The following is a 26,292-nucleotide window of genomic DNA, read 5'->3' on the forward strand; positions in this document are numbered from 1 at the left end:
TATTAATACCACAGATTAATAGTCCTTGTAACAACACTGAAGTAGTAAACGGCAGAATGTTCATAAAGTATTAAAAAGAGAAAAAAAAAAAGTAAGCCTAATCACAGTAAAAATACACACTACTTTTACAGTAAATGTGTTATTTCAGCCCCTGGTTTGCAGTTTGTGCACTCTTCTCCAGTGATCCAAAATATTTACTCCTATAGATGTTTCAATACCACGGAGTAGAAACGATCCTTCTAACAGTACTTAAGTGGTAACAGCAAAATGTACATAAAAGGAAAAGTATTCCTTGTACGGGTAGATGAATCTGTAAGAACCCAGCCTCAATGTGGAGTCCTTAGGACCGTGGTTGCAGTGTGGAGAGGTGTAGTCTCGTCTCCATTTAGCGGCCGTGTGTGTGACAAGCCGAGCTTTACAGCTGCCAGGACACATAAGCTGCCCCCGTCACTCACTGGAATAATGAGTTAGTTACTCAACTCAGTTAGAAGTGGCATATCTGTGAGCCAATGAAATCTCTGGTTTATGATCATCAATACAGGATGTGGATGGTGGCCCATTTCAATAAAAAAGTAAATACAATTCAATAAGTTTAATTCGCAACGTCAGAATCAGTGGTTGACATGTTTACACATCTTTTGAGAAAGTACACGTGGATGTCCCAAAGAGTAATACACGGTGAAGTTGCACTGAAGTTCCTGAAATAAAAGACAAACAATTAGTGCATCCGGTTAAACATTTGACATTGAAGTACTAGGACAGACAAGTATTGGGCTTTAAGGTGCGTTTGAGTTTCATGAACGACCTGAAATCTTAAACTTGCCTTGGGTTCAGAGTGGAAACCACATGGTCCATTAGCAGCAGTGTTGCCTTTCTTGCTAACAGCAGTGTTGCCCTTCTTGCATGTTGTACGTCCCAGGAGCATTTCCAGGAAGTAGTTAAATCCTGCGACAACCTAAAGTTGCAGGAAACAGCAGGAGTCATAGGCATGAGGTTTATCGTAAAAAAAGGAAGTACGTCATTGAATATGGAAGAGGATTAGGGCAAATGCCAAAAATGTATTGTAGTTCTGAAATTATAGTTTAAAACTGAACCCTGTAAACCATTTGTATCATATTTGCTACGCAAGTTTGAGAAACTTCTATCAAGTTGCTCAATAATTTCCTTAAACACCAGTTATAATAATCTGGTATATAATCTGATCCATGTGTTCTGCCCTCTAGTGGATTATCATCCCACTACAAGCAGTGGAAGGGCTTTTACCTTTTCAAAATGGCTGCTGTCATTAAACCTTCCACACACTTGGCAGGGAACAAGTTGCTAATTTTTATATAGTTACAGTAAGAACATTACTTTTAAAAATCTATTGAAACAATGCATAATTACTTGAAAATGTATTTATGTTAGTTAAATCATGTTAAGTGTGTGTCAAATTTTATACTGCAGGTATTTAAGGTGCTTTATCCCTGAACTTTCAAGTCACATTTTTGTAATACAATCTACATCATGCCTACCACTATACAAACACTATTTTGAGGAAGGAACACACACATTTTGTAAAAAGGTTTAACAAACATCTAAATTCCCAAAAATCAGAAATTTGTTATTTTTTCATGTGTCAGGCTTTACAGGGTTAAATACATTTGACACTGGCCCTAAGCCTCGTCCATACTAGAATAATAAGGTTTAACGTTACCTGAGTTTTGGCCGATGTTATGGCCACAATAGTGTAATCAAACATGTCTTCTGTGTTGGCTTTGTTGAACCCAACCACAGCAAACCGTGCTGCGTTTAAAACTTCGGTGTCGTTCACCGGGACTTCATGGGGGCCACCGACAATCGGAGATTGTTCAGTTACAAAGCGACCGGTGAAAGCACAAACGAAAACACAAAACCAGACAAACATCATGAACCAACCTAGTTGTTTTTCAGTAGCTATTAGGAGTCCTGTTATCGGTTCTGAGTGGCCTAGTTCCTGTTCCCAGCCGAGTTAATATACTATGTAGAGAAACATACACACACCTGTTTCCTATCTGTTGATGAACACATGAACGTCTGAACTGAAAGGCCCTGAACACCCACACAGGTGTTTTCAGTTAATCTGGCTGATTAGACCTCATCCCAGGACTCTGTGGGTGTTTAGACTGATTGATTGATTGATTATCTTTCTGAATCTCTTGTTAGCTCAGTTACACCTGTTAGGTCAGGACAAATGACCCCTTTATCATTCTTATTGGTCAAAAAGATTCGTGACATAATACATTCCTATCAAAGCTCCGGCTCCTCTAAACCTTGCCGCAAAACGTATACAACAATTTGTTTATAATATTTCATTGTAATTTAAATCAGTGTGTTTAAACGTGTGCTTGAAAGAACATAACCCCCTCACCACATTGTTCACAGAAAACAAGCCACAGCTGGGCAGTACGCTCAGCCATCACCGGAAAAGTGCTTCTGATTGACTTCACTGGTCTCCGTCGAAGTCTATGGCATTGCTGTGTCATAGACTTATGACAGTTACCAGCTAACGCTAGCTTACATTTTTCAAAACGAATCTTGCAATTTGTGACCCTGTAATATCCCCAGTCTTTACATATTATGTCAGTCATTGTTAGATGGTGTCAGACTTTAGTCTTTTCAAAGTCTTGTAGTGTATGTTAGACATTAGGTGTGTTTGATTTATGTCACTCAGTGTGCCCGCCGGGTGGGCCATCAGACAGAAAGACCTGCAGCTTCTCCGCTGCTGCAGCTGATTTATTCATTTTCTGTTGTGTGTTTGTTCAGTTTATAAAGTACACAAACATACGACTTTGTTACAGTAACAGTAAATGTAAACTATAATTTGTTTTCGCCCCTGGTTTGCAGCGTAGTGCACTCCCTTCTTCAGTGGTCCAAGATATTTACTCATTTAGATGTATTAATATCAGAGAACTAGTCCTTGTAACAATACTGAAGTAGTAACAGCAACATGTACATAAAGTATTTTTTTTTTTTAGTATTTTTAAGTATGAGTTTTCTTAAGAGTCCTTCTGGAGACTGTGGCTGCAGTGTGGAGAGGTGTAGTCTCGTCTCCATTTAGTGGCCATGTGTCTGACACGAGCACCGCTGTGTCCATTTCTTTCACTTTCTATGATAATATTAGGCACTTCCTGTTAAGTTAGCACCATCTGCTGACTACAACAACGTTTAGAATCACATGAGTTTAATTTTCATGATGTTAGGGACAGTTTCACAATAAATGGATTCACAAAATGTATAAATTAATAAAGTCTAACATTAGAAAGAAATTAAAACAGGTTAAAAAAAAAGAGTAGCCTACATCAAATAATATCATAAAAAAATAATAGTAAATTGGGATAATCCCAGTACATACATTCTTTTTTATCAATGAGCTGCAGGTAGAGCACAAATGTGTGGAAGCCCATTTAGAGTAAAATAAAAATTTCGCCCAGCCACAGGTGCACACTTGAAGTGAAAGTCAGTCTTATGTTAAAATGTATATGCTCATGGTAAATAAAGATTACGATGAGTCGAACTCGCCTACATGGCCGGTGACGTCAAACGCGTCATGACCTACTTGTTGCCATGGTAACTCACAGAGAGCGAAGGGGATCCCCCTCAAACAATCTAGCTAGATTAGCTAAATTGAGCCATGGCTACTTCACAAAAAACCAAAAGCTTTTCTTGGGGAAAAGGAGACTCAGAGGACGAGGAGAGCAACAGAATGACCATGTTTGATGTGCTTCACGGTGAAATAAGAGAGGTTTGTTCTGGACCCTTTTCATGGTGTAGCTAGCTAACCTTACAGTATGGTAAAGTAAGTATGGTAACGTTAGTTAACAGCTATGAGAGTTAATTAAGCTAGTTAAGTAGCTAGCTATAGCTCACGACAGGCCGTGTTCGTGTTCATATCATCCAGATCCAGATGCGAAGCGGAGTGATACCTGTGCAAAGTGATTAGACGTCATAGCCGTTGGTTGTTATATCACGGCTATGAACCAATCAGATTGCTAGATTTGACGTAATACAACTGCCCCACACAAACACAGTCTCCTCCAACAATCATTGAAGTAACGTTAGCCATATTGATCACATTAAATTATTATTTTATGAAATAGCATAACAGTGTCCTTATAAAATAAAATTGAAATAGGTAAATATAGCACGTTTTACATTATTGTTTTACACCATCTATTTCAGTGCTTTGGTAATATAACAGTCAAAATGTTCCAATATGGGTGTTTTTTGAACGCATAAAAGTCTGCTTTCTGTGGCACAACAGTGTTTTACATTCACAGAGACCTCCTAACTCCATATTTTAAGGTCAGTTTTTGTCTACAATTGTAATTGAATTAGTTTTAATAGGAAATGTCCTATATGAGTGTAGTGTACATGAGTGAATATCTAGCAAGTAATGAGTGTAGAGGCTGACACGACACACTCACATAAAGTCTAAGGGTTGGACTTGGATGACATTGAAATTGAATTTTGTTTAGACTAAACCAAATCAGAAAAGTATTATTTTTCCCTCGAAACCCATCCTCATTAGCACACATCAACTATCTTATCATGGGAAGAGACCAGCAAACAGTTTATGACAGCAATACAATTCATCATGTGGATGCTGTGTCCTCTGCCATCCCTATATGTACACTGCTTACTCCTATTGGCCTTCATTACCTGAAATACAAGGCTGTCCTGGCCTGGGATTGGCTCCTGTGTTTACCGTCTACATATATCTGTAATTGCATCAGAGTGCAGCAGGCTTCGTTTTATAGCATCTGGGGAACAATAGGTTTCTAGGGTATAAGCTTTTATAAACACTGCCGGCACGCAACCTGCTAAGGCTTCACTCACTCAGTGCCTCAATTGGACATAGAGAAAGTAAGATGGAGGAAATGAAAGCAGAGGAAAAGAAAGAGGATGAAACTGGGACTAGTTTATTTCATCAGCTTATGGCGCAGAGAAACGATCTGGAAGAAGATATGGTTTGTATTAAATTACAGACAAGAGATGAAACTGAAAGTTTTGTTAAGTTAAATGTTAATTGTTCTGCTATTGAATTCTGAAATCTAAGATATATAAATGCAATATACAATATTTCAAAGAACTGTATATATATATATATATATATATAAATCTATCCTCATCCTTCCTTTATGCATGTATATTATTTTTTAATTCATTTATTTTGTTATTGTTATTATCTTGATTTATATTTTTTCCTTTCCGAGTACTTACTTTTTCAATATTATTTATATTATGGTCACACTTCAATATAATTTATATTATGGTTAATTACTTTTGCTATGTTATTTAATTACATATTATTTAATCTAATTTCACGTCAATTACTTACTTACATTACAATATTTTCGTACTATGGCCACCTCACTTTACTTTACTTTACAATACTTTTTATACAGTGCCACTTTACATTCATTCAGTACTTTTTGCACATTGTTGTTTGCCTGTCTGTTTGGTTGTTTGTTGGTTTGTTTTTATTGTGGAAAAACTGCTGCTGTAACAAGTGAATTTCCCCGTTGTGGGATGAATAGTATAATATAATAAGTATTATCTAATCTAATCTAATCTATGTTCCTACCTGTATGTGTGTAATATGTGACAAAGTGCTCTGCAGGACTTTCTCTGCAGAACACTGCATGCTTTCTAAGACTCTTCTTCATTTTCTCATCTACAGAAGATCGTGCTACAGCGGCTGATAGTGATTGCTCGGCTCCCCCACGATCTTGCTGACAGGACAGAACTGGGAGGTCAGCCAGCAATTACCTTTAGAGCTATAGGACCGAGAGCACAACAGCTCAGTGCAAGATAATAAGGCATCGCTATTCCACTGACAAGATCCCTTTATTCTAATCAATTATCTAACCACCTTATACCAATTTCATCATCTTCTGGGGAAATGAAGGATGATAGTAATTGATTCTACAAATGTATATAGATCTACGCCATTTACTACCGTACAGTAGAATTAAAATCACAAAAATGTGCAACTGTTGCCATCACAGCAGCGAAAGGCTGTCTTCTTTTCCTTGTTTGACTGTTTTTATAGCTTTCACACCTCTTTATGTGAATGAGCGTGCCTTGTCAAAGCTTTTTGTGGTTGCTGTTCAAGGAATTCTTCGCCAAAAAGTCCACAATAAAAGCCCCCGGGAAGGCTGAAACTGTGTGTTGACAACAGAGCTTCCAGGTTGTTAGGCGACTCAGTTTCTCAATTGTCTGCAACAAACTGTCCTGTTGTTTGTTTCCACACAGCTTATTATGAAAAACTCAACTTTCAGCTAAGCAAACAGTATATATGGGATCATATGACGGGCCTGCTGTTAATTTATCCATCCTGTCTGCTGCATATCATTGAAGTAAGTTTGATTGTTCATGTATGATGAATATGTGTGATGTGATATCGTGCTCTTGAAGTTTTCTGTGTGGCTCTCTTCCAGTCATCCAGGGAGGTTCTGGTTTCTGTTCTGAAAGACCTTAAAGACATGCAACAACAGCCAGACGGGTAATAATGTTCTACACCAGAGAATACAGAAAAGTCTAAAAATCCATTACAATCCAAATACATTCAGCCTGTTACTGTTATAAAATGTACATGAAACCATGCACATTATTTTTTACATCCTTTTTTTAGTACCTTGCTGGAAGCTGCCAAGGTTGTGTTCATGGCACATAACCCTCCAAGCAGGCTGTTCCAACAGTGGAACTACAAGGTTTGATTTGTATCGTTACTTCTGGCCTTTGAGGTTGCATTAATATGAGGCAAATACAGATGGGTGACAAATTAAAGTGACTTAGTGTGGTATTGTTCCACCACAAGCCTTCAGAAGCATTCATTAAGTTTCTCCACACATTTATTCAGGTATACCATCTTGTCACCCGTCTGTGTGTTTTCCTTATAAATTATAATCTGGATGCATGAGTATTGTTTGACTGTTTGATGTTGTTGACTGAAGGTGCTCGATGCAGATCACGGGGCGGAGGACTCCGTGACTAAGGGACCTGATGAAGAGGAAGAGAGCACAGAGACTCTGGTTTGCACTGTCCTGTCAGCGCTGCAGAAACTGGGCGAACATCTTAAAATATCTAAGGTGTGTTTACTTTGAGAGGTTTGTAATGCCTCTGGGGATTGATAGATACATTTCAGCAGTTTCTGTTTTATAACCATAACATAAAGGCAGTTTAAGAATAGTATTTTCTCTGAATGTACTCGAAGGCTGTTCCTGGGTCAGGGTTGGATACGTCTCCGGAGCTGATCGTCTCTCAGGAGGTTCTAAACAAACTTTTGGTTCGAGAGGAGCTCATGACTCCGCAACAACACCTCCAGATGTACAACTCACCGTTAAACATCAGCATGGACTTTGGTAAGAGGCGTATGCTCACTCAGAAAGCACTCCAGCTGAGTTATCAAACATCTTATCAAACATGAATCTTAGAAAAAGATTAGTGACTTCATGATGATTGTGTTCATTTCTGCGATGTATCAAGTCATTGGGAAGAAAAAAGCAAAAGGCTGGTAAAGCTACACAAAGTCACACTTTGCTATGTTGTATATTCTCATCGTTCAATAGGACAAGTCATGCGAAGCAGTTGCCTCACTACAGTTTAACACTTTGGAAAAAAGGTCAAAAGGTAAGGAATCTTATTATCAAACCTACATTATGCTTTTTTTGCCAAGCTAGTGTGTTAGGGATGGCGATGATTATAACCAATCCAGTCCTTTTTTCCACTTGCCAAAAAGTGATTGCAGCTACAGGACGTCTCGTTAACACTTAAACAGACTGTTTATATAGCATTCATTCACTAGTGGCCGAGGCCATCGTACAAGGTGCCACCTGCTCATCAGATAAACATTCACACACATTTACACACCGATGGCGCATCATCCATCAGCAATTCGGGGTTCAGTGTCTTTCCCAAGGACACTTCAACATGGGACTGCAGGGCCAGGGATTAAACCACCAACCTTCCGATTGGTAGGCGACCACTCTACCACCTGAGCCACAGCTGCCCCCACCCCAGCCACCACTTCCACATGACATTTTGAATGTGACCAGTGTATGACTGAGAGATTTTAGGGTTGATGTCAGGCAGGATGCTTTGTCATTACAGAGATCTATCTATCTGCACGGCAGGTGCATTTCAGCGCCGTCACTGTCGGACACTTGATATTGTGATTTACTTCCCAATTCACGAATGTAATTGAATGTTTTATGCTTCCGCAGGATGTGTTTGGCCTTCACTGAAGCACCTTGGATGTGACTGAAGGCTTCCTAGCAGATAGAACAGTTTTATACCAACATTTAACAAACTGCAGCACTTCTTTTTTTCTTTTGTTCTTCAATATCTTTCGTTCTTTTGTTCCAAAAGGATTTTATATATAAAATTTGTTTGAGTGAAATAACATTAAACACAATTTCTTAAAAAGCACAGAAAATCCAAGTAATATAAAAACATTTTTAATAGTTTCAACATTCGGATGAGGTTAATTTTATTTCCATCTTACTGTACACTGTGTTCCACTTGGTGACCCGGAGATAGCATGTCCAAGGAAAGGCATTCCCTCTTTACTCCAAACTTTAAAGAGTCCACAGTGTCAGGACAGTTTGACACAAAGAACTTTTAAGTCTAAAAAGTTTCCTTGATCACTCATGTGTTCCCTTTTTATTTTGGCCCCCATTACTTGGAACTTTAACTTAAGCAACAACAAAAAAAAGATGACTGGAGATGTACTTGCAATGGCTGCATGCACCACAGTGTATTCTACAAACTGTACGAGGAAAAACAAACCTGTATGCTTTTGTCTTGTTTGCTGTAGGATTTCAGTGTAAAGTCACAGGAACTTTTCAAGATATTTGAAGTCCTTAAAAAGCGCATTGATTTCCTGACACTGTTCTCTGTTCAGAGTCAGATGTGCTTTTCTTATTTGCTAGATATAAAAAGGGTGAAACGTACTGTATCGATGGAACACAGACGATACATGGTGGAAAAAAGCAGTAAATCATGAATGTTTTAAACAAACCGTTGGCAGAGTCGATGGACAGTTGGACTAAAAAAGGTCGAGGGCAGCACTGAATTCTTCTTCTTTTATAAAGGTCAATCTGTTCACTTATAAAAAATAAATACAAGCACATTTATAGAGGACCAAAGATGAGACATATTTCATAGGCATGGTTAAAAAGCATGCTGCTGAGTTTCACACAGGACAATGTTGAATCAAACACACCCCGACTCCCCGACTCCCCTCCCTCCCTCCCTAAACTTGGTCATAACACTCTTTTTATCAAATACCCCACCACCCTCTTCTACTTGAAACTATGTCCACAACACACACAATCCGCCTTCATCACGAGCGATGAGGTGAACATCGTCTATCACCAATACATTCCACCTATTCATGTAAAAAAAGGCCTTCGTATTTTAGTGCTCAAAGGTCATGCTTGCAAAAGCTGTAATACTGGAAACTGTCTCTGGAATCTCTCTCCCGGCTGTCTCTGCTCGACAGGGCTATTGTTAATAAAGTTGTGTTTGACGAATACTGTATGTACAAGCCTTATTTTAAACCCTTTAGTACAAAACGAAGAGCAGCACATTGTAACACAAAAATCCAGACAAAGACAGGACAGACCATTCACCTCAGCACAGCCAAATTGCAACAATAACTTTTTCTTCTTTTTTTTTTTTTTTAAACTGTTTAGTGGTCAACATAAAGTTTTTTTTTTTATTATTTTTTATAATTATATCATAAATACTGGTGATAGCATTTCATGCTGTGTTGATTTAAACTCAGCTGGAGGATTGGATTGAATAAATCGGTAAGAATTGTAGCAGAGCTGAAACGTTAAGTAGATTAAAGGTGCAGTAGGTAAGCCTTCTAAAACTAACTTTCTGTCATATCTGCTGAAACTGACCCCATGTTCCAGTAGAACTACATGAAGCAGGTCATTAAAAATAAAAATCCAGCTCCTCTGGCTCCACCTACAGCCTGTAGAGTGACTTGCAAAAATCCACCGCTCCCTGTTCAGATGCACCAATCAGGGCCAGTGGGGGTGTCTAACTGTTCAGATGCACCAATCAGGGCCGGGGGGGGGGGTGTCTAACTGCGTGTCAATCACTGCTCATGCACACGCATTCATTCTCCCTTGTGGGGGGAGGGGCTTAGGAGACCGTTTTGGGCTTTAACAGAAAGGGGGGGGAGGGACTGAGAAGTTGTGGATGTTAAAAATGTTTTGCTAAGTCCTGGATCTTCACAATCCGACCTACAGCACCTTTAAAAGGAAACTATTTTGATTATTGATTTATTCTTCATGTAATTGTTGAAGAAGAAATTACATTTATGTGGGCTATAGACCAGGCGATTAAGAAAATAATCCGCTGATTAATTATGAAAATAATTAAAAAGTCGCAGCCCTAAATTGTAGAAAATGTCCAAATTGTGCTGTAGTAGTTTCTCTGCTTTTTTGCATGTTCTAATTTTAACCTTTTATGCTTTGTTGAGGAATTTTATGTACAAATGTACCGGTATGTGTCGCTTAACTGATTCCAAACATGTAATTATAATGGCTTTAACTGACCCCACACAAAAGGGACACAAGGTACACTTCTTATTTTTGGAAACATTGGAACAAATGTCTCTGTGTTATAATCACTTTGCTCTTATGAACTTCAATGTATAGAACTTGTTTGTCTCGTTTGGGTTGTTGTGATAGATATATATACTGATATGGACCTGTGTGTCTGAAATAAAGTTGAATTACATTCTTTACATGACTCTTCACATGACTGTGTAGAGTCATGTTGTGGAACCGAGGAGATTCGTTATCTGCTGTCAAACAGTCAAACTAAAAGACAGCGATGCAGCAGTTTCCTTTGCAGAGTCTCTTTTAACCTCTTGAACCCTGCTGGGTCTTGTGATTGATCCATCGTTACAGCTACAGGTCGTGTGGACAGACATTGTGCAAAACCACAAAACAAAAGTATTTGGAAAATGTATAGAACGGGGCGCCTGTGTAGCTTACCTCGTAGAACGCGCACCCACATAAAGAGGCTTAGTCCTCAACACAGCGGCCGCGGGTTCGACTCCGTCCTGCGGCTCTTTGCTGCATGTCATTCCCCCCCTCCCTCTCCCCTTTCATGTCTTCAGCTGTCCTGTCAGAAATAAAGGCCTAAAATGCCCAAACAAATAATCTTAAAAAAAACAAACTATAAAGAATTATAAAATGATGCACAGGACATCTGGAATTTTCCATTAAATGTGACGTAGCTGCGATGATGTGTTGAACAAGCATATACATAATAAAAGAAAATGCAATATTACTAAACATGGACATTTTTTCTAACTGTAAAGCTAAATTCAGGGTTCAAGAGGTTATTCTTAGTCTGCAACACAAGCACTATTAGCGGTTTCTCTTATAAAATCTACAAAATAGATTTAACCTTGAGCCTACAGTACTTCAGTAAATATTTTTACTGTACGAAGTCTACTTGATATTATTTTGTGTGAATGTGGCAATATTGTGCTAGAACCAGCAACATTATAATATTATATGTACGGTATAATGTTATAATGTTCATCGTCATTTATATTTCTCAATACAGCATATTCATATATCTATATCTATATATATATATTTAAATTTCTCCCCTGTCACTATATACACAACATGTATGTGCAGAAGCTCCAGTATTTACAAAAGTCCTGTGAATAATATTATCGCACTTTAAAGAAAGAGGACGCCAGAGCAGCACAGTGACTTTGAGGCCATGCGTCGCGGATGTTCTCAGGACGAAATGGAAAGTCTTTCAAATCTGGATAGGTCACAATAAAACCCACCGCAAGGCAAATAACAAACTGCTGCTGTCGTATGCAAACCTTGTTACTCCAGTTTTATTGATTTTCAAGTTTTCTCTTAAACCTCCCGATTCCTGAAAAGGTTTTGATGCGACAGCAGGAAAATTCTGGTCCCGTGTTTGAATGCATGTTTCTTTTTTCTTTTCTTTTTTTAGATGAGATTCATGTGTAGTGGAAACAATCACAACTCTTCAGTAAAAAGTATTCAGAAATATATCTGTATAAATACTCTCATCAAAATAAACACATATACACATATCTTTGCACTTGCCTCTGGTTCACTTATATAGACCAAAAATATCAGCATCATCACACAGGGTTCCTATGAACTGCAATGGAGAGGTGGATGAAACTGAAACTGCACTGTCAGAAAGAAAAGTGTGCTTGTTTTTGCAACTGAGGCTGCAGATTTTTTTTGTTGTTGACAAAAATAGCACCTTTGTTTCTGGGACTGGGACTGTTTTCAGTTCTTTGTTATGATATGACAGGATGTCATTATACCTCAGGGCAGGAGGACTACTTCTTGTGCCTGCATGCTCTCGCTCAGCTGAACAACGCCTTGCCAGGGATGACTCTCCAGATGTTTCTAACACGCCGTCCCATGTGGAGCCTGAAGTGTGCCAACAGAGTAATTATGGTTTTGAGTTTTAATTTCACCTGTTTAACTGTTTTGGTTTCAAGTGTTCTGCTTCACTCTTGTAGTCGTTTTCGGCTGCAGCAGGCTGCTGTTTTCAGTGAAATACTACGCTGTACACTACCTGCTCAGCAGCAAACAGCAGGCAGACACTGTTGAACATAGAGGAGCATTTAGCAGCTAAAGAGACAGATGTTTCCCTCAGGAGTTGGCTGAGCCAACAATCAGAGCTAAAGAAGAGAGATACCTCCAAATGAAGGAAGATGTTGCTTCATGTCTGCTGCATGTGTACATTGCTAACACGTTCATCAACTTTAAAAGGCAATAATATGTCAGTGTTGTGTTAACAGCTTGGTTCACTTGTTTACCAAGCTCCTTATTTCTCTCCTATTCAAATTAATTCTAAAAAGGCTCTTTTTATTATTTTACGTTTCGTTATTCAAGTTTTGTCTTTCTATTCTATCATATTCCATCTCACATTTCGTTTGTTTCTTGCTTCAACATTTGCAATTTCCATTTTGTGATCACTAAAGCATGATTGACGGTCCTGTGGAGGCTCCACGCAGAGCTGTCGCCGTAGCCTACGTGCAGTAAGTGGCCTGAAGTTTATACTTGTGCGTTGGTGTGTGCGTCGAGCCGGCATGTGTGTGTGTGTGTGTGTGTGTGTGTGTGTGTGTGTGTGTGTCTGTGTGTGTGTGTGGTGGGGGGGGGGAAGTGTGGTAGAGCGAGTGAGAAGTGAGAGAGTGATTTTATAGTTTATGTTAACGATCTTTTCAAGAGAATAGCAGGGCTAACTGTGTGTGTGTGTGTGTGTGTGTGTGTGTGTGTGTGTGTGTGTGTGTGTGAGGGGGAGGAGTGTGTGGTAGAGCGAGTGAGAGAGTGACGGTGATTAGCTTCTGAGGCCTCTAGAGTCCTAGTGAGAGAAACAAAGTGTCTCCTCTGTTCTTTCTGACCACGGTGGGAAATCTGGAGCAGGAAAAGTTAACTCTCTCCTTGATTTCATGTTGTTTATGGAGAAGTAGAACCAGGAAATGAGTCGGGGGAAATGCAACGCTACCAAGCCACGGCCGAGCGACGTGTAGTTACATTTTTCAAGAGGTGCACGTCAGGCTACGGCGTAGGGTCGGTGGATCCACGTACCTACGTACGTAGCCAGGGCGAAGATGTGGCTCTATTTAATTGTCACGTAAGCAGTACTGTATGACATCTTAACATTAAAGGTATCCTTTGGAGTTCTGACCACTAGCAGCGCTATGGAGCAATGTTATTCCGAGTGGGTGATGCAATTTCGGTGGGACAAAAGTTACATCCTGCTGCCGATTCCCGTGCTATTCTGCTGATCCACAGTTGGTGGTAGTAATGTGCAAGGAAGCATAGCAACGAGCCCTCAAAAGCAGAGAAGTAAAAGACTGCAAGCTACCAAACTCGGATGTAAACAATGCACAATTAAAAAGTTTTTTTTTGTTTTTTTTGGAATTTGGCTTTGTTTTATGGGGAAGAAAATGCATTCAAGATATTTTTTTGTGTTTCAAGAGAAACACTGATTGTAAACATAACTTATAACTCCACAGGGCACATTTAAAGAAAGTTCAACCTTCAGAGCAGCAGCAGGAGCTCTGATTGGCCACACTCCTGCCAATACAAAACAGCTGGACAATTATTAATAATTATTAATGTGAGCATATGTTCTGTTAGCACACTCCAGGCATCAATGTCTCTCTGCGGATTCAGCTCCACGTGAAGTATCCCACGTAAACTTGTGAGCTTGCTGCCAAAATAATGATGTGTAATCACATGGAGTTGTACCTTTCATAAACTATGTATCTCATACGTTCAATAGCTCCCTGACAGCATCTACTCAATTCTATCTGGAGGAAACTGTCTTTATAGCTCTCCTGTAGATACAAAATCTGATTTGATTTAAAATGTTAATTGTATCATATATTCTGAAAATGTACAATATAAACAATAAATATTCAGTGATTCATATCCTGATTGTGTGATTGAGCTCTTTGCAACCTGGGAGTTATTTTCCTAAATCTCTAAAAACATGCATTCCTGTTTATGCTCCACGACGCCAACAGTGCAACATCATAAAGTACAATTACCAAACACACACACACACACACACACTTTCCAAAACGACATACTGGCACACTCACAGTGAACGCTCAGGTGGGACAGAAATTCGGGGGGTTGCCACCACATGCCACAGCGAGGCATTTCAACTGATACCCCTGAGGAATGAAGGATGATGGGAGATAAACAGAAAGAGAACGTGTTGGCAGGACAGATGTACAGTACTGTGTTGTTCTTCCTTCTTAAAATGAACTCACGAGAAGCAGCGGCAGCAGCAAAGAGCACTCGTTCCTCCCAGCAGCCTGTTTCCAGTCTCGTGTGCGAAGTTAAAGGCAATATTGCAAGTGAATCAAAATAAGGCAGAAAGAAACATAAAACATTAAATAAAACAGCCAACATTAAAATGTCAAATTGTGTGTCCGATCAAAAGTCCCCTGACAATATTGTCGCTAACGCCTCATGAGATCAGGATTTCTTTTAGGTGCGTATTTTTTGTTATTTTCTAAATGTTTTTACCAGTCGAGCCCTCTGGATCGAGTACAGGTGAGGTGTGAGGATGAGATCCAGAGTGAGGCTGAAGAAATCCAGCTGGAGAGGTGAAAGGTCAACGACTGAGTGTGTGGAGTTTTTCTGTTGTTGTTGAGCGAGACGGTGCAGCAGTAGCGTTGGGTTTCATTTAATCAGCTGATGGGTGGGGGAGGGAGGAAGGAGACTCAGTGGCGTCATAGCACTGTGCTCTCGGACTCTTCCTCCGACTCCGCTCTGTTGTTGGACGACTCAAACCGTGCCACTGAGTTCCTGAAGGGGGAGATGTGGGGCAAGTCAAAAATACAGTCCAGGTCCACGTCAATGATGGGGATGTCCAAGTTGCAGAGAGAATCTGGCAGAGCAGAAACACACAGACAGACGTGAGTGAAAGAAGATAATAATAATACTGTTCATTTGAGAAAGAAATAGAGGTTGTAGAGTGAAACAGATCATTCCAGATGTGGATTCATCGATGCTGGATGATGTTACAAACAGCAGGTAGGTCATAATTAGTTCAAACCATTCATTACAGTATGATAAATAAAAAAGAATGCATGATAGGGGTGCATGATATACAACGTTCAAAGTACGCAACGGGAGTGTCGGCATACGTACATTTTGGCCATGCACTGCTTTTAATCACAATTTAAGATGCCCTTTTATTCTCTGGCTTTTAATTGTGTTTAACCTTTCTTTTCTTTTTTCTGTTTTTATCTGATTTCATGGGTTTTAATTTGTGTTTCAATTTGTTTCTATTTAAATCTTATATTTCCTCCACAATATATATATATATGTGTGTGTGTTTTATGCTTGTACACACATGTTTTTGTCTTTGTGAAGCACTTTGGTGCAAAACTTGTTTGCTTTTAAAGTGCTATTTAATGAAATAAACTTATTATAAGTAAATTATAAGTTCACGTCATTCCTACTTAAATGTGGCCGATACTAGCCACTTGTGAGAGCATGGTGTTAAGACTGTGTTACAAATACTTGTTTTCACTCGAAGAAATACTGCGTCAATGATCTACCAGCAGCAGAAAACCAAAACATTTAGTATTTAGAGATTTTGTATTTCCATAAAGTTAGTGGCAGATTTAAAAAAATAAATACTAATTGGTTCTGCAGAGGCTGAAGTACCCTGACGTTTAGCCCCTATAGCATGTGTCAGGCTTCAAAAACCCTAGATCCTACAATTCCCATAATACAACTGAGTCATTTATTAATTTATTGAGTCTTTCCCTGGTCTCATCTTTCACCCCGAGTTAATAATGCAGATTTTTAAATTTTTCAATCTTAAATCAATTTCTTCAGACATAAAAAAAAGCTCCCAGAGAACGAATAGAATAATTATTAACTGTTTTCAAAGGTTGAGTGATTAATAAACTAGGCTAATCTTTATGTGTGAAATCTGTGGAGTGCCCCTTTAATGATGAAGTGGCGACTAAATTACAAATATCTATCATCATCATCAGTATTGCTGCATCCTTATTGGATGCAAGAAATCATTAAATCAATAATAAATAAATAGCATTATCAATATGGTGCATCCCTACTGCTCATACGTGATCGATGACTAATTAATCCAGTAAACACGGTCAAAACCCAAAACCACGAGATCAATGTAGTTAGTTATACTCATGTATAAACTAATACTGTATATTGATACTCAGTTTGATGCAAATCAAACAACATCCACAGTGTGACATGTGTGATGAACAACTGCACAGACAGGAAGTGTGCTGGGAACAGCAGTGGTCGGTGAGGCACAACACTGTGGAGTGGAGCATGAGTGTGTGTGTGTGTGTGTGTGTGTGTGGTGGGGGGGGGGCCAGCTGGAGCAGGGCATTATGGGTGGGAATCCTAAGGGCAGAGAATGTTGGAGCAGGGTACCCCCAGGATTCTACAAGTTAAATGTAAGACTTTTAAAAGACCTTTAATTAGCCTGACATCGTCATACTCAGATTCTAGTCAGAATGTGAACTTCCCGACCTCGAATGTTGTGGGCGGGGCTAAGTTCGGCTGGCAACCAGGCTAACCTTTAATACCACCGAGGATAAAATGTAACGCCAACTTCACGGCCATATAATGGAAAATCAGTGTGAAAAAAATATTTATTTAACAAGTAACGTTACCTTAATTGAACAAAACATTTTATTATAATACTCACATTCATACTTAATAGACAATAGCTTTGTGAAGCGTGTTTGTACTCATAAAATGAATAATATTGGTCGCATTAAGAACTCTTGTTGCTATGAAACTAAAAATACAAAACAAAAACAATAATAAAAAATGAAACTAGTGCAGTAGGAGTTGTTACAACTAGTTCCACCTGGGCAAGATGCGATATGTAATATAATGTAATCTTATATAATATCCCAGATGCTTCAGTGATGGTTTTATCCCGAAAAATATTTATTTATGGCGTTACTGTATTAATTTAATCCTATGAAAGGAAAATATTTTTTTTTAGACTATTGTTAATTAAATGTAATACTTTTAAGGCCTTATTGTTTGGAATATAAAATGTAAGAACCCGCAGGTACCCTGTTGGAGGTTTTTGGTGTCCGCCCCGGTCTGTTTAAGCCATGCATCGCATCAGTCTCAGCCACCATGCAAAGGCCAAAAAAACGGGTTAAAGCTGGACTGAACACAGCCACTCTGTATAATGAGAAGTCGGCACGTAAGGAGAGGCTCTAGGGTGAGGCTGCAGTAGAGCGGCGAATCAGATAGAAATCTGATCCAAAGTCTGCGTCTACTGGCAACCTCACCCGACTGTGAGCTGGCTCCATGTTCGGCTGAGATGGCAGAGGGATTGGAGGGGTGGGGGGTGAGGCTTTAGCACAGGAACTCCTGCTTACCCTAAAAGTCCCTCTCACACACTGAATCACACTGAACCTCTCGGCTCATACCGCTGTAAGTGAGACAATAAGAGCAGTCGACAGAAGCGGAAAATTAGACGAACACATACTTAGAAACAAGTACTGACGTTGAGGTACATAAAAAGAAAAAGAGAATATTCAGTTCAGAAATAGCCAACACAAAATGAACATGTTTTAGTGCAGATTTATGTTTGTGTAACTCCATTCAACCTGATACAGAATAACATCCTGTAAATGACCAGCAGTGGTGTATAAAGTACAGCATTTTGTTACCTTGGCATGCAATTATTCATACACTGCTGGGTGGAACATCAATCTTCAAATTAACCGGTAATTAATGGGCTCTGATAAATGCAGTGGTAAAGCTAAAGTAAAAGTACAAAGATAAAAGCTATACTTAAATTAACAGCCGAGTCAAGGTGTGCATGTGTAGTGATGTGTTGTAATCTGTTTTATACACCTTACCTGTGGACATGCTTTCCCCAGGAGACAAACCGTCCAGGAGGCCTGTGGAATGGTCCAGAGGCTGGGGGCTGGTGCCCGGCGTGCTGGGGGGCTGAGGAGGAGGTAAGCTGGGCCTCTGTCGAGGTGGCTTCGGGGTCGGCCGAGTCTTGGTGAGAGTCCCGGCCAGCGAGGGTGGAGAGGAGAGACACGGGGTGGTGGCCATCTGGATCTGTCCCGGGGAGCCGATGGTGGCGTATCCCTGCGGGTAGCTGAAGCTGTACGGGGAGGGTGTGCTGGGAGGGGTGGGCGACAGGCTGACTGGAGACGGCTGACCTGTCGACTGGTCAGACATGGCTCCTGACTGGCAGTACGGGGCTTTAGGTGGGATCGGGGCCAGCTTCTTAGCTGCAGAGAGACAACTCGATTCAGTTTATTTAAGAAGGGGACAGTGCACATTATTAAGACGCATTATGATACATGGGTTAAAAATGCGAGAATTAGCCAAAAGGCTATTTTTCATCTGTGGTTCCCTGGCATCAATGTTAAAAAGGCTTTTAAAAATACACATAAACAAGAAAGAGCATTACCAACAAAATAGTCTCGCATTGCCAGACCTTCCTCCACAGCGCTGTGGAGGAGGGTCTGGCTAGTCCATACAACATTCCTGGATGGGATTCTTTAAACCAATCACAATTGTCTTGGGCGCCGCAAAATAGCCTCGGGAAGGAACTTGTTTTGGTGGAACGTGTACGTTCAAAAGTAGTTTTAGTCGTGCAACAGAAAACTCCGATTGGACAGATAGTCTAGCTAGCTGTCTGGATTTACCCTGCAGAGATCTGAGGAGCAGTTAACCATAGTCCTCAGAAATCCACCGGAGGTTAGGACGCCAACACAAAGAGCGTTTTGAGGGATGGGGGAAATCATTTTTTTATTTATCTATTTATTTATTGTTTTCTTCGTTCAAATTTATTTTGTATTTTTGAATGTACATATGTAAATATATTCATTTAATTTATAGGCGATCAACTTGTAACCTCAGCCTATTTAATTTTTTGTAAATACCAATAAGAAATTATCACAAGACATAAAATATTGAGATACATTAGATAAATATTACAAAACTGCAGTGATATTTTACACCTGTTGTGCAAGATGGAGCAGAGTCACTGCAGGAGAACAGCGGGGAGCAAGAAGACTCTCTCTCTCTCTCTCTCTCTCTCTCTCTCTCTCTCTCTCTCTCTCTCACAGGCTGCACAAGGAATACATTAAAAACCTTATTTTAGGAGATACATGACTCTGTGTCTCTGGCTTAATTAAAGAGATACTCAAAGTATTTATTGTACTACTAGTTAAGTTGGGAGGCTTGCAAGAGACAGAAAACAATACTTGTGAAGTATAAAGTCTACATGTGCTACATTGTGGGGTTAAAGAACACAACAGGAGGACGTCACAAAAATAGGTCATTTGACACCCCCACCGCTGCACAACCCTGCGGTGTTCTGGTCTGAATGGGCCCTAATGCCTGGGCAGCCTCATTACCTCTCCTCAGTGTGAGTGGGCTGTGATCAGACTGTCCACTAGAGGTCATCGTCCCCTGGAGTCCCTTCTGTCCGATCACTGGAGACAGCTCCTTGTTCTTTAGAGTACTGAGGACACAGTGAAGGAGAAGAAAAACACACAGGAATTACAACCTGCCTCATGCATCTCTCTTCCCTTTAATAACATGGTCCGTCCTGTGTCCATAAATCTCTGGCATATAAAGAAAAAATATGAGAGCACCCATAGTTCAATGTCAAACTGCCTGAGTGAACACTGTTGCAGGCAAAGATGTAGTCTATACAGCGGCGCAGCAGAAGCACTTCAAAAATCCCAAATAAACCCTGATGGCTTAATGGATTTTTCTTACTTTTACAGCGCAGTGCAGCCAGAATGCCAATGGGAAGATGGCCTGAAGGTCAAAACATAACCAGTTTATACTCTGACTGACTCTCAGCAGATGAGGCATGAATGGATGATTGAAGTTGCCGGGATTTTAAGACGGAGTGGAGCAATGCAAATAAGCATCTTTGGGCTCGATATCAAATATAATAATGTCATTAAAGGTTAACTCAATTTTTTTTTCCAACCGAGATTTTTTCCCCATCTTTGCGTGTATAAAGGCAGCTACACACCGGGCCGATAATCGGCCGTTGGACAGTCTGGCGAGGTCAGTGACTCGAGTCTGTTCGGTGTGTTCCGTGCCGTCGTCCGTTGGAGGAGCCGTCGGCCTTCATTTTGGCCGACCTGACATGCTCAGTCGGAGACAGGGCAGTCGGGACTCACCTGGAAATGGCAAACGGGATGAGCGTGACTAAGCCTCTCAAAATCTGACGGAAATCTTTTAAACGGACTTTGTTGATCTGAAATGAAGACAGATTCAGCAACTGCACGGCCTGTTTCTCGCTTAAAATGTTTTCAATTTTAGTCCAATATGAGATCGTATTCTGAATGAGTCGCCATTAATGGCCAGTTGAAAAATCAAAAATCGGAAGCAGCGGCCAGACCCACGTGATGCGTTCGTCCAATCAGCTGCCGGTTTTCAGTTTTTGGTCGACAATACAGATTAGCGCCGTCTTCAGTGTGTTCCGAGTATTCTTTTGACCAACTCGGGGAGACTGATCAGTCCAACTGGCTTTTCTGCCGACGGTCGGCTGGCTGGTTGGTCTGTAAAGGCCTTAAGTGGCTGATGGGAACAACAATTGTTGAAATTGGCCTAGCATTAAGCAAGACAAGCTAGAATGTAACGTTAATGGGCAATTGCGCACCTTTAATTTACGTCCACTAAAAGTGCTGTTTTTCCACCGACATGCTCAGATTATTATTCTAAGTGTCTGACAACATTATGAAAATGATCCCTACAGAGATAGACCTTTTTGTTAAAGAGTAAGATCCTTTTTGTTTAAACTAAACAACAGCCACGAAATCGCTATCGCCAAACTCACCATACTCCATTTAACACACTTCATTCAAAGTCGACTGAAACAAAATAAAAATATTAAAAGCTGTCTTGGCTCGTTTCACTGTTCCAACAACTGGTTTTGGTTGAAATAAAACCTTAGTTCAACCATTTACAAAAATATGCTGGCTCTATACATGCTAAAAGTATTTATTTGTGTTTATTTAAATAGAGTATGGTGGGTTTGGTGATGGTGATTTCAGAGCTGTTTCATGTTAAACAAAAAAGATTTTACTCTTTAACAAAAATGTATATCTCTGTAGGGAAATATTTCCATAATGTTGTCAGACACTTATTAATAGACACAATAATCTGAGCCTCTCAGTGGCAAAAACAGCCCTTTTAGTGTAGTAGTTTGCCAGTTACAGTGTTTGTGCTCAATACTGGACCAATTTTTAAGATTTTTGTTCAGTTACTTACACACAAATGCTCGGGAAAATATGGTCCCAAAAATTACCCTTCAACTGATTTCTGTGTTTTTTGTGTCGTTTCTGTTCATTTTTAAGCTTCTGATCTTGCAGTGTACCACTCAGGGCTAACTGGGCCCACTGGTATGACTCATTACCGCCCACTTTTATAATGGTATGCACTGAAAGCTTTGAATTTCCTTTGTTGCCTGGCAACCACTTCCTGAATATCCTGGCAACATGGAAAGTTATGGATTGCATTCATGGCAATTATATTAAAAATATGGATCTGATAATGGAGTTCCTTAAGAGCACTGATTCCGAGAGAGACGGATGCACAACCAAGGTTATTAAAATTTTTTTTTTTTAAATAAAGAATAGGGAGGCGCTGTTGGGAGTATCTTAATCTCACCCCTCCCCTTTTCGCCTCACATTAGCCCTCTCTCGTCTCTTCATTTGTGTGTGAGTTGTGTTGGAAGTACGAGCGAGTTGAGCAGGGTTCTGTATTTACCTAGTCAGCTTGGCTCCTCTCTCCCGGCTACAGGCACAGGCTGCCCATGGAGGGGGAGCAGATAGGGGGGTGTTGGGGGGTTTGGGGGAGCCCAGGAACAGATCGTGACGAGTAAGAACGAGCGGGGGTTTGATGTAAAGGGTGGAGCCATTCGTTTCGGACGGGGCGGCATGCGAAGCATCGGACAGGGAGGCCTGTTTGGGCAGGTGCAAGGAATTTGGTTTGGGGTTGGAGTTGACGTCAAGCTGCTGAGGGGACGGGCAGAGGGAGTGTGGGAGTGGGGGTGGGCTGTAGCCACAGCGGCGGGAGGGAGGTGACGGGCCGGGAGGCACGGATTCGGGATTGGGAGCGACTGGACGCATACCCGGAGGTGCTCGGGTGTAGAAATGGTGGTGAGGGAGCGAGTAGGAAGAGCAAGAGGAGGAGGAGGAGGAAGATGAGGAAGAGGGGTAAGGGGGAGGCGGCCTCTCCTCCTCAGGGGAGGGGTAGGCGTAACCGGAGTCCGACCAATTGGAGGATGCATCATCCGAGCTGCAATGATAAACATATCAATGTTTCACGGGGAATTGAGCTGGTCTCCAGAAGCTGAAATGCTGTTAAAGTGGAGGAATTTGTTAGTATCTAGAGGTTAAGAGCAGGGATTATTGATTTGTAAGTTTAAGTTTGGGAGGAAGTCAGGTGGATATCAATTATTGTGTCAGAAGGGAGAAGGGCTCCAAGAAAGGTTCGAGGGAACAGCTCAGAGGAAATAAAGAGTAGGTGCTCCATGGTTTTCAAATCACAGAAATGAAATAAAACAGAAAAGTCAATCACCTCATCCATTGCAGGGCCTTGCGACAATGGACTGTTATGCTTTTAATGATGCTTGGACTAATGACAAAAACAAAACAGATACATAATTCATGGACATGCAGCAATGAACTACTGAACTATGGATCAACTTTTCTGAACTTTTTCCAGGCCTATGTAACAACCCAGCCTAAAGATGTACAGAAACACAACTCAGGCAGAAAATATATTCTCCACACATGGCTAATACAAATTCAAGGATGAAAAAAATAACCAAAGAAAGAAAAATTCAAATCACAAAGTTTGACACGACATGCTTCATCAGAGGTGAGACACCGGGGTTCACACGGAGGTGACGATGAGCATTTCTTGAGGAACAAAAAAAACAAGAACACACAAGAAAACATGGAGCAGACAGCGCTGTTTGGGTGTCAGTTGCAGGGCGCAGCAGCACACGCGGCGGGGAGGGAGCAGCAGCAGGTGGGAGGTGTGTGAGGTGGTGGGAGGGGGGCGGATGTGAAACAGGAAGGGGGCACGACAGCCTTACCTGGCTCGGTCGCTGTTAGTGGGAGGAGGGGTGGGGGAGGGGGAGGCAGAGAAATCCCCAGGCTGCTCGGGGATGAGAGCGTCAGTGGGCGGGACAGGGGGATGCACGCTCGGTGGCGTGGAAGAGCTTTTACGCGTAGAAGACGAGCCCCTGCGTGACACCCAAGTAGTGTCCATCACCCTGACACCCATGCTGCAGTGGGACAAAGATGCACAGCCAATCAAACCAAGGGAGTGTGTGTGTGTGTGTGTGTGTGTGTGTGTGTGTGTGTGTGTGTGTGTGTGTGTGGTTCAGGGGGGGTCCACACCCTAAACAGATCGTCAGGGCTGCTAGAAAAGGATAAGCTTCCCTGTCCATCATCTGTAGGCCTATTGACAAAGACCTGACCCTAGATCAGCTTCACTCTACTCCACCCACACAGCCTTGCGTGGGTGTACTTACGATCCTGAGCATGCAGCAACAGAGAACAACATTTTATCTACACAATGTCTCGCTTCAATGTATAATTCCCTTTTTTTTTATGACAGATTCTCCTGCAGGATGACGATGTATGTACTGTATGTATGAGGGAGGTGAGATGGTAAATCTTCTGATAACTGCAACACAAGAGCAGTTTGGATGAAATAAACACGAAGAAGATGAAGACGTTATGTTCTCTTTGTTATTCAAAACAAATATTAAAGGAGTAGTTTGACACTTGAAATGCATTTATTTTCTTTCTTGTTTAGATGAGAAGATTGCAACCACTCTAATGTCTGTCCATTCAAAATAAAGCTGCAGCCAGTTAGCTTAGCTTAGCATAAAGACCAAAAAAAAAACAGGGGGAAACTGCTAGCCTAACTAAAATCCGCCAACCAGCACTTCTAAAGCGCAATAATTAAGTTAGATAGATTAACACAGATAGATTATAAATAATAACCTCTTTTTTTTCCCCGGTACGGGTTGTCCATTGGTTTGTTGGTTTGTTTATTTGTCTGTCAGCAGGATTTGCATTAATGTGGTGTGGGAAGAAAATGAAAGAAAATGTATACTGTATCAACATTGTGAGATAGGGCACGTCTTATCTGCTCTATACTCCTGTCTCGTTTGTTCAATCTGTACAAAAATTGACATGTAAAAACTACAAGCTGTGGTCTTCAGCTGTGGCTGAACGTTATATTATAAAACAGATTAGATATTTGCTAAAATGCATGTGCGAGGTGATCACATGCAGCAGAAGTCCACCTTCACAACCCAGTACATTCCCACTTCTGGAAGTTAAAAGACAAAATAAGTCGGAGCACTTCCAGAGCAAAAGATAGATTTATTATTTATGCTGCAGAAGTATAACTGGATATTACTCAACGCTGCAGTGGTTTGAAATATTTGTAGGCAACAAAGTAGAATACATGTAAAACTCAAATGTTTAAAGGCATTGAACAAAATACATTTTGAAGAATGACAGGGAGCCTTCCTGTCACGGTCATGTTCTGTGGCCAGGGGCCTTCATGACTTTCTGCTTATGTAACTTTATTTTAGATATATGATGGTATTTGTTTCTTTTTCTATTAATCTTATTGTGAGTTTTCTGTGCTTGTCTGCACCTTGTGTCCCTGTAGCCCTGCCCTGCATGTCTACCATGTCTTTGTGTTATCAGTCCTCGTTGTCCACTGTCCAATGTCCACTGTCGTGTCATTTAGTTTCCTGTTTTAGTTTATTAAACCTTAAAATCTTCCTGCTGCCTCCTTGTCTCCAATCTGCATTTCGGGTCCTAGCCTACTAATGCACAAACCCTGACAATTCCGTCCTAATTAGTGAGCTTTAGAGGTGCTGATTTTTGGAGAGAGCCGGGCTAGCAGTTTTCCCCATGCTTCCAGTCTTAATGCTAAGCTAATCTACTTGGCTGCAGCTTCAGATTTAAACATTAGCAGAAAGTGAATAAGCTTCCCCCCAATGTCAAACTTTAACTTACTTATCAGTGTAGTTGGCTGAGACTAAAACAACAAGAGGCTGTTGTACTCACAGGCTGAACAAGTTTATCCAGCCCCAGATGCGAAAGATGCTACTTATGTAAACACAGAAAGAAAGGCCTGCTTTGTCCATGTCACCCCTCTCTGTTGGAGACATTGAACTATAGGAGTCCAAGTGTGCCACTTCAGGCAGACCTGACTGGAGCATTAAACACACACACAACAAATGGCCGACACTTCCGGTCAACGTGCAGCTGAGACAAAGAGAATGAATGAATAGACCGATGAGAGGATGACTCAGGAGGGAAAAGGATCTATACTGTACCTTTGTATCTTCCTAATGCTGCGTAGTTAAAAACAGAGACAAGCACAATGAGGACAGGGAGTAAGGATCACGGAGGAGAGAAGGAGTCTCCCCGGGCTCATTAACAGCACTGTTATCAAAGCAGCAGAGGAACTTTGGCAGGAGGAACTTTTTAAGACCAGAGCGTTAGATGGAGGAGCAAATTTGGGAGGCTGGCCTGACAGGGGGGTTGCAAGGGATAAGAGTCACGCTGAGTGTAATGAGGAGAGCGATTTGAGAGGAGAAATGTGCTTTAACCACGCCAAAAACCCAGAGAGAAAATTATCGTTCCATTTAATGTGCTAATTAGGT

The 26,292-nt window shown here is 40.8% G+C and overlaps 2 protein-coding genes across 2 annotated transcripts in view; one reads left to right on the top strand and one right to left on the bottom strand.

Moving 5' to 3' along the window:
• Positions 1 to 3,623: 3,623 nt before the first annotated feature.
• tex47 (testis expressed 47) lies at positions 3,624 to 8,581 on the top strand. Its single transcript, XM_078279034.1, has 9 exons — positions 3,624 to 3,763; positions 5,702 to 5,774; positions 6,277 to 6,380; positions 6,462 to 6,526; positions 6,656 to 6,734; positions 6,978 to 7,112; positions 7,238 to 7,385; positions 7,593 to 7,653; positions 8,247 to 8,581. The coding sequence occupies exons 1-8, from the start codon at positions 3,653 to 3,655 to the stop codon at positions 7,628 to 7,630; spliced, it is 753 nt and encodes a 250-aa protein (XP_078135160.1). The 5' UTR covers positions 3,624 to 3,652; the 3' UTR covers positions 7,631 to 7,653; positions 8,247 to 8,581.
• The window catches only part of LOC144536096 (rho GTPase-activating protein 44-like), a 94,425-nt gene continuing 76,597 nt past the window's right edge, over positions 8,465 to 26,292 (bottom strand). Inside the window, 5 exon segments of the mRNA XM_078279033.1 lie at positions 8,465 to 15,465; positions 18,461 to 18,844; positions 19,979 to 20,085; positions 22,353 to 22,883; positions 23,166 to 23,222. Coding sequence (XP_078135159.1) covers positions 15,308 to 15,465; positions 18,461 to 18,844; positions 19,979 to 20,085; positions 22,353 to 22,883; positions 23,166 to 23,222 — 1,237 coding nt within the window. The 3' untranslated portion in view covers positions 8,465 to 15,307.

Source organism: Sander vitreus, chromosome 21 (assembly GCF_031162955.1).
Source record: "Sander vitreus isolate 19-12246 chromosome 21, sanVit1, whole genome shotgun sequence".
NCBI lineage: Eukaryota > Metazoa > Chordata > Actinopteri > Perciformes > Percidae > Sander > Sander vitreus.

Bases quoted from the DNA above. Each gene is read 5' to 3' on its own strand.
- tex47 (XM_078279034.1), top strand. From the start codon at position 3,653: ATGGCTACTTCACAAAAAACCAAAAGCTTTTCTTGGGGAAAAGGAGAC. The intron at 5,775-6,276 runs GTCAGCCAGCAA...GTTTCCACACAG, and splicing joins TGACAGGACAGAACTGGGAG to CTTATTATGAAAAACTCAAC. The intron at 7,113-7,237 runs GTGTGTTTACTT...ATGTACTCGAAG, and splicing joins AACATCTTAAAATATCTAAG to GCTGTTCCTGGGTCAGGGTT.